The sequence below is a fragment of the Jaculus jaculus genome, chromosome 4, assembly GCF_020740685.1.
Source record: "Jaculus jaculus isolate mJacJac1 chromosome 4, mJacJac1.mat.Y.cur, whole genome shotgun sequence".
NCBI lineage: Eukaryota > Metazoa > Chordata > Mammalia > Rodentia > Dipodidae > Jaculus > Jaculus jaculus.
This window is the reverse complement of record NC_059105.1, coordinates 67,078,492-67,086,478: the sequence shown is the minus strand read 5'-3', so window position 1 is coordinate 67,086,478 and position 7,987 is coordinate 67,078,492. Positions and strand designations below refer to the sequence as shown.

Genomic DNA, 7,987 nt, shown 5'->3' with positions numbered 1-7,987 from the left:
CCTCTTAATCATCTTGTCTGCTGCAGATCCTCAACACCAGCCAATTTACTGCCCTGTCTCTCCCCGCTGGTTTCAGGAGGGGGAGGGGAGTTCATGCAAAGGAGGGAGGGCACAACCCCAGAAAGAAGGCTGGCACCAGCCACTGGCACTTAAAACACCCGATGGAATTTGGAATTTGTTTTTTTCTGGGGGGTGGTGCGGAGATGGACGTCTGCTATCCAGCGTTGAGTTAGGAAGCCCAGAATCCCAGGTCAAGGAGTTTCAGCCCTGGCCTCCTTAGGTTGAGAAAAGAGTATAGAAAATGCACAAAGGCACAGTGCATTGTTCAGTGTCCTCGTTTCTAGAACTTTCCTTGGACCACACTCTGTTGCGAACCAGATATGGAGTAGGCTTTGAGACAATATGACCGGGAAAGTCTAGCATTCCCTTCAGGATGGTGCCATTGAGTCCAGGCAGCCACTTCCACTTCTAGGCTGTGTCTGGAAGAAACGCATAGGTAATCCACAGAACCTGGAGGAGGGGAGGCCCAGATCTGGCAAGCAGGAGTCTCTGGTCTGTGTCCAGCTTCCTCTCCAGTGGAGGCTGGTGCCTTGGAGTGCATGGCTGAGGTTCAAGCCCCGGGTGGAAGGAACCAGAGCTGTCCCGACCTCAGGCTCCTGCTCAAGGTGAGGTTGGAGAGGTCTTTCAGTGACTCTGAGGTCCTAAGTAAAGCCTCTCTGATTTGAAGCATTGTAATAAAGCAGCGACACTAAATATGAAGTAGCTAAAATTTAGCCAGTGCTTATCACTTGCCAGGCACTGTTACATCACTGCCTCATTAAGGGTTCATTAAGTTGCTCACAACTGCTTAGCCATAGCTTTCATTATTTCTCCTATCTTAGAGATCTGCAAAGTGCAACACAGAGAGGCTAAGAGGGTTGCCCAAGGTCACACAGCCAGAGATTGAAGCCAAGGGAGCTTCCAACTGCAAGACCACAGGGCTTTCTGGGGAAGAGAGTCCATTTTAAGCCTGCGTTAGACTCCTATTCTTTCCCGACTTTTTTTTTTTTTTCCAGGAAATGCTAGAAAGTGGGGTCACTTCCAAAGCCAGAAGCTGGTTGTTGGAAAAATCTCTTTGTTAATTAAATAATAGTAATAAAATAAAATGTTAATAAAATAATAATAATAATTAAAGTTTCTTGGACTCGAGAGGCATTTTGAGTCCCATGATGGAAAGAAGAGCTGAATGATGTGTGGACTTTTCCCCTTCAAGGGTGTGAGGTGCAAAAATGCCATTCCCACAGCGGTGAGCATCAGAATCTGCTCATATCTCTCCCTCTCTCTCCCCCTCTGTGTGTGTGTGTGTGTGTGTGTGTGACTGAATTTATCAGTGTCTGTGTGTGCATACATTTGTGTCAGTGTGGTGTGTGTGAGGGAATCTGTGTGACTGGAGGGAGTTCTGTCTTTGAGTGTTTGACAGCGTAAGTGTGACTGTGTCAGTACGCGATTGTGTGTGCTGGCACAGCGTGGTGCGCCGGGGTCACCCAGCATTCCAAAGCCACCAACCGTGCGCCTCCAGTGGGTGACTCACAGAGCCCTGGGATCAGCCAGCTCCTAAGGGGCTACAGCGCAGACGAAGGGGAGGGACCAATGTTGGGGTCTGATCCCAGTCTTCCGAAGAGCTCAGGCTCAGGACCACAGGTCGCCTCCGGCGACTCGGATGCAGGGCCAGGCCAGCTAGGCGGACGCGGGGGTGGTGGAGACCGCCCAGGCGCTGGGCGACGGCGCCGGCGCCAGAGGGGCTGGGCGGGTGGAGGCCGGAGCCGCCCGGCGCTGAGTGAGTCACGGCGCGGCAAGCCCGCGAACCCCGGCCCGCCGACTCTGGCGGAGGCGGAGCTGAACCCTCCGCGGCGGCCCCGGGCCCTGCGCGCCTGGGCGCGGACTCAGGCGCACCTGGCGGCGCGCGCAGCCTCCTAAAGGTGCCAACGTAGCTCTTCTCTTAGTGGACAGGGTTACGAGCTCCAGCAACGTATTAAAGGATCCAGTGCATAATCGAGGGAACCCTGGCACCAAGGAAAAAGCACATATTCCAGTGAAAACAATAATTTATTTAAATAATCTCTTCATATTGTAAAATCAACATTAAGAGCATGTTGCTTTCATAATAAATAACCCCAAAATACCTTGCATTCAAGAACAAAGACTTCAGGATAAGATAAAACAAATTCAAATCAGTAGCTTAATTTAACTGAGAATTTCTTTCCAAGGGAGAAATTAGACGAAGGGGCTGCTGAGGTCTCTGCTAAGCTGCAGTTTTCACAACTCAACTGGGGATTTACAAAAAAGTCTTAAAAGATAAGGATTTTTATACAAATAAGTGGGGAAATCTGCACAGACACCTTTATTTACAAACTCTGTGTCGAAGTCCAGGCTAATAATCCTGAATACATTTTAAAAAAGATAATTTAAACACATTTTTTGCAGTGTCCACATATTAAAAAAGTCAGTTTTTTTTTTCAACATCAAAATGAGGTCATCCGCAAAGGCACCTAAACTTTTAAAAAAATAAAAATAAAAAAACTCCACTGGTGATGGATGAGGAGAGTTTAGGGAGCGCTTCTGGAGAGTTTAGGGAGCGAAGCGAAGGCAAGGAGGGATCAGGGCCGAGGGCTGGGAAGCGCGGGGCAGAGAGAGAGCGGCCGGGCCGCCCGGGTCACGGGGGCACGTGGGGGAGGGCGCGCGGGCAGGACCCCTGGAGGTCAATCAACGAAGCGGACCGGAGCCAAGCCCCGGGGGCAGGCGAGGAGAAAGGGACCTCAGAGTGCTCGGGAAGCCTCGCGGGCGGGGAGGCCTCCCCTCTCCAGGACCCAGTTTAGGGCCTGGGGCGACTATGGCGCCAGACAGCCACTTCAGGCGGGCAGAGAAGGGACAGCAAATCCGCGGGGGTTGGGGGGGTGTCAAAGTGGTCGGCATCGCGGCCGTGCAGCTGTCCGTGCGTCCGGAGAGGATACAGCTAGGCGAAGAGGCGCCTCTCTGTTCTGGCCATTTTCGTAGTTGCCACGCGTGGAGCTGGAGCCAGGGCCGGGGTATCCCACGCCGCAATCTCCCGGACAACCGGCTGCGTGGCGGTCGCCAGCTACGGGGACGCGCGCGCTGAGGATCACCGGTGTCTGTTCTCTCTGTCTCTGGCCCACCTACTCTGGGTTAGAAAATGGCCCCGGCGCTCACCGGGGCGCCCCCGCCTCCGTGGTGGTGGTGGTGGTGATGATGGTGATGATGGTGCGCCTGTGGGGTCTGCGTGGGGTGCAGCAGCGGCGCCGTGGCCTGCAGGTGCGAGGCGGAGCCCGAGGCCTGGTGATACCACGGGTAGTTCCCCAGAAAGGCCGAGGCCGCGCTGCTGGGGCTGGAGCCCGAGCTGCCTGCGCCGCTGCCTCCGCTTCCCGGGCCGCCGCCACCGCCGCCGCCCCCCATCCGCTGCGGCGCGCCGAAGTCCCAGGAGGCCGGCGCCGAGACCGGCGGGGAGGCACAAGGTGGCGAGGAGCTGGCTCCGGGATGCTGCTCCGAGGGGATCTCACCGCTTTTCCACATCTTCTTGAACTTGGATCGGCGGTTCTGGAACCAAATTTTGACCTGTTGTCGAAGAAAAAAGGACCAGGGCATTAGTGCAAGAAGTGGAGGTGGGCCCGGGAGGGGGCAGGGAGAGGAGGGAGCCGTGGAAGGCCGGAAGCTCGAAGTGACTTTGGACCGGCCGGGGCGCGTGAGTCAATCACGCGTGGTGGCGGCCTGGGGACTTAGTTGTTTTCTGCTCCGTGGGAGAAAAATCTCAAAACAAAAGCAAAAAAACATCTCCCCCCCAAAAACCCGATGCATGTGCTTGGACCGTGTGACACACTGTGTCACAGTGTGAGAGTGTCAACAGGAGGCCAACTTATTTCACCCGCTTTACCAGTAGTGAGTCTAAAACCGTCTCAGTAGGGGACTTCTGCCCACCCGGGTCCCCCTTCCTTCGGGGCCTTTCTAGTGCTCAGCTTTGGGTCTCTACATTGCCGGGAGGCCCAGGCCTTGACACCCTTCAAGCTACTGATAATATACTTAATCCCCTCCCCGTCACACACACATACACTCCCCCATCAAAGCGCTCCCTTTCCCAGCCCAGCGCCCACTTCGCCCGCACCTGAGTCTGGGTGAGCCCCAGAGACGCAGCCAGCTCGGCGCGCTCGGGCAGCGCCAGGTACTGGGTCTTCTGGAAGCGTCGCTGCAGGGCCGCCAGCTGGAAACTGGAGTAGATGGTGCGCGGTTTCCGGACTTTCTTTGGTTTCCCGTTCACTATTCGTATTTCAGGCTCAAGGTCTTCCTTCTCTGCACGAAAAAGAAAGGAAAAAAAAAAAAAAAAAAAAAAAAAAGGACCTGTTACCATCACCCAACCCCTAGGCTCCGGAAGTTCCCAGCTCTAATCCAGGCGCCTGGGCACTTTGGCGGGAGCCTGGAGGCGGATTCTTGGAGAGGTCAAGCTGCGCGCAGGAGCAACTGTCGCGGGGACGTGGAAGTCGCATCCGCGGAGAGGAAGGACAGCTAGAAGGACACGCGGGAGGGTGGAGGGGAACCAAGAGGCATGCACAGCCCTGGGTCCCTCAGCTGAGCGTTTAGTGGCCCGAGCCCCGACCCGCGGGGGCCGGAGATGGGAAGCGCCTCCAGGGCCAGAGCGCGCGCACGGTGCCAGGCCCTCCTTTACCTAACCGCGTCTTCACCCCCTTTCCATCCCAAAGTGACCAGAATAACCGGTCTCCTACCGGGCTCGTTGTTGACCGGGGACGCACTGGTGGCGTAGGGCGCGTAGGAGGCGTAGGCGGCGGTGTAGCCCAGGTCGTAGGTGCTCTTGGCCGAGTAGGGGACGTTGCCTAGGCCGCCGGCGTGGTACTGGTAGGAACCCATGTGCGCGTAGGGCGAGGCCCCGCCGCCGCCGCCGCCGGCCGCCGGGTGCTGCTGCTGGTTGGTGTAGTAGCTGCTGTCGGTGGCCGTGGACACGGGGAGGGTGGGCGATTCCTGCGGCTTGTGCAGGCCGCCGCCTCCGCTGCTGGGGCCTCCGGGGCCCGCTCCGGAGCCGCTCGGGGGCTGAGGGTGCTGATGGTAAGTGCTGGAGGCCGCGATCTGGGTGGAGTGCATATCAGCCACCAGACTGTCAAAGACTCCAGTCATCCTGGCCCGGGACGCGACACGGGGAGCACGAGTGGCGGGCGGGCGTGCGTGCGTGAGGGCCCCGCGAGGCGCCTCCTCTGTCCGTCCGTCTGTCTGTCTCTCCGGGTCCCTTGCAGCAGCCAATGCAATTACGGGGAGGTGGGGTGTGTGTGGTAGTGGGGGGGGGGGAGGGCGAGGAAAACAAGAAAACGAGGCGACGGTCTTAGGCGCCTCCTCCTCGGGAGGGAGGCGATCAGCGCGCGCGGCTGGGGACCGTCGCCGCGGGCCGCCGCCGCATCCTCTCTCCGCCTCTGCGACCTGGCGGCGGCTCCGGGCTCGGGCGGGAGTCGGGGGGAGGGGGCCGGGCCGTGGACGGGGCAAAGAGAGGAGCGCGGGGGTGGGGTGGGGGAACACAGGCCCCGGTCGGGGCTCCCGAAGGCGGGAGCAGGTGAGCCGGCCCGGAGCAGCTTTACGATTGTCTGCCAGCCGGGGCTCCTGCAGGGTGAGCATTTAACACTTGTCACGTGAGCGCGGGCGACGTCACCTAGCAACAGCCAATCAGAAGCGACGTGCTGCAGGGCGCGGGGCACCGGGGATGGCCAAGCCGGGCGTGGATGGGTAGGGGGCGGTGGCGGTGCGTGTCTGTCACCGCGCACAGGGGACCTTGGCGGGGAGTGGGGGGGGAGGGTTAGTGGTGGGCTGCGGAGTAGATCGCTGCAGGACCGAAGGCGTGAAGACAGCCACTGAACGGAGTGGGAGCTCCGGGGATGTCCTGTGGGCCGGGACGCAGCGGTCCTTGGGGTTTGTAAACCTGCGCGATCCAGGTCCCGGGCAGCAGCGACCGGAGCGGCCCAGGCGCCTCTCCCCTTCCCCGGACAGCTCTCCCCGAGTTTCCTCGAAGGGTTTGGTATTTGCCACTCGACGCTTGACAGTCAGTTGATTTAAATTCTCCATAAACCGTGTCTAATAATACCTGCTTCCTAACCAACCCGCAGGGATATTACAATTAATTGTAATAACGTTTTCCTCCTGCTGCTTGAGAGAAAAGCTATATAACCCCAAATGTATTATTAATAATAATGTCTTTGAAGGCACTTTTCCTTGTACTTTTCTGACCCACCAAGGCGCTGAGTAATGATAGACATTTGAGTCCATCTAGTCAGGGGCTTCTCCTTAACAGGATAGACCAGACAGCCTTCCAAGTCACTTCAGTCAGTGCTTTTACGAAAGGGATAACGAAATTGTACTCGAGTGAGAATATAGATTTATCAAGTCTCCGTCGTAGGCTTATCATATCTTCTTGGTAAAGATTGCAACAAATAATTTTTTTAAAAAGTTTTATTTCTTGCAGCTTACACCAACTTTACAATTTCGCGTTTTAGGATGTTGTTCTTCCCTGTCATTGCAATTTCTCCTCTTTTTTTTTTTTTTTTTTTTTTAACTGAAGTGGTGGCTTTCTCTGTATCTCCGGTGGTTGGGAATCTTGGCTGGACAGTGACGGACCCTGGCCTTGCGGGATTCCAAAGTCCGAAGTTCCTGCCGCAGCGCCTGCTTTATGGCGCCACCTGGTGGACTACGTGAGAGGTTGCGGCGGGTTGGGTAGACGGTCTAATCACGCCCAGGCGCCAGTCTCTGAAACCCCCCAAAAGAACAAAATAGTAATTAAAAGCCACAAAATTGTGCTAGTGCGCGCCATCTGAAGCTTCCCTTCCTAAAGACATAACATGTCGCTGAGAGAACTTGTTACAACAACTGCCTAATGGAAAACAAGTTGATACTTTGAAAAATAAGATCTTTGGTCTTCTTCCCCAGAAAAAGCAAGTGTGTAATTACAAATCCAGCACTCACACAGCGGATCATGAGGATGGTAATGTGCCTTCCAGTCTGCCTGGACGTAGGTTCCCAGCGGCTCTGGGCTGAGATGTGGAAGAGCAGCGCCCAGCCCACTGCCTTCAAGCTGCTCTGTGAACCCTAGTTTAACCTCTGCGTTTTTAATCCGCATTGCCTTTTTAGTGTTTTGGCGACTACAAGTCCCAGTGCTCTGTCGCCAAGCTGTTTTGACCTAATAAAGGAAAACAATTCCCTGAAAATGCAATTTAAAAGTGCAACTGCCAAGGTCTCGCCTCTTCTCTGCTCCGTTGTTGCCACTCAAAGCGTGTTGTCCAGAGTGACTCCTGGTGACAAAGTCGCTGTGTATTCCCCCCCCCCACACACACACTCTCATTAACAGTCCAAAGTCCATTTCAGCTGAGATATGAAAAAAAAAAAGCATCTTTCTGGAGTGAAATATGACTGTAGTCTTCTTTTATCTGGGTAAAAAGTTGTGTGACCTGACCGTGGAAGGAGAAAGCAAGAGAGTGCCATAACTATTGGGAAAATAATCGAGTGCAGATTGGAACATTTTTGATAACAGACACAAATCTGGGTTTTATTTTATTTATTTGTTTTGGTTTTGGGAGGCAGGGTCTCGCAACTCATTATATACACTAGCCTGGCCTCCTCTGTTACCCAAGTGTTTGAATTACTGGCATGAGCCACCATGCCCTCCCTGCTGGGCAAATCCAGGTTTGACCAAATTATCTGGTTATTGCATCACAACAGCTTAACAATTTTCCTACCTTGGTCTAAAATCAAGTAGTCTACAGCATTTATATTTTTGTCTACAGTTCACCTCATGGCAGATCTCAGAAAAGTGAAGAGGAATTTGGGGTGAATTTGGGTGAGAACCGAATGCCCCAGCTTCCTCCTCCACCCCAGGACAGCCGCTTCCCCTTTCTTTGCTTCTTGTCTCCTCTCAGCCTTCTTCTTCTTCCCAGAGGACCTGGAGAATGGT

General features: G+C 55.1%; 1 protein-coding gene across 1 annotated transcript; it reads right to left on the bottom strand.

The window, feature by feature from the left end:
• Nucleotides 1-2,066: 2,066 nt before the first annotated feature.
• Dlx2 (distal-less homeobox 2) lies at nt 2,067-5,619 on the bottom strand. Its single transcript, XM_004660342.2, has 3 exons — nt 4,770-5,619; nt 4,154-4,338; nt 2,067-3,609 (listed from the first exon to the last, which is right to left on the bottom strand). The coding sequence occupies exons 1-3, from the start codon at nt 5,173-5,175 to the stop codon at nt 3,184-3,186; spliced, it is 1,017 nt and encodes a 338-aa protein (XP_004660399.1). The 5' UTR covers nt 5,176-5,619; the 3' UTR covers nt 2,067-3,183.
• Nucleotides 5,620-7,987: the final 2,368 nt, after the last annotated feature.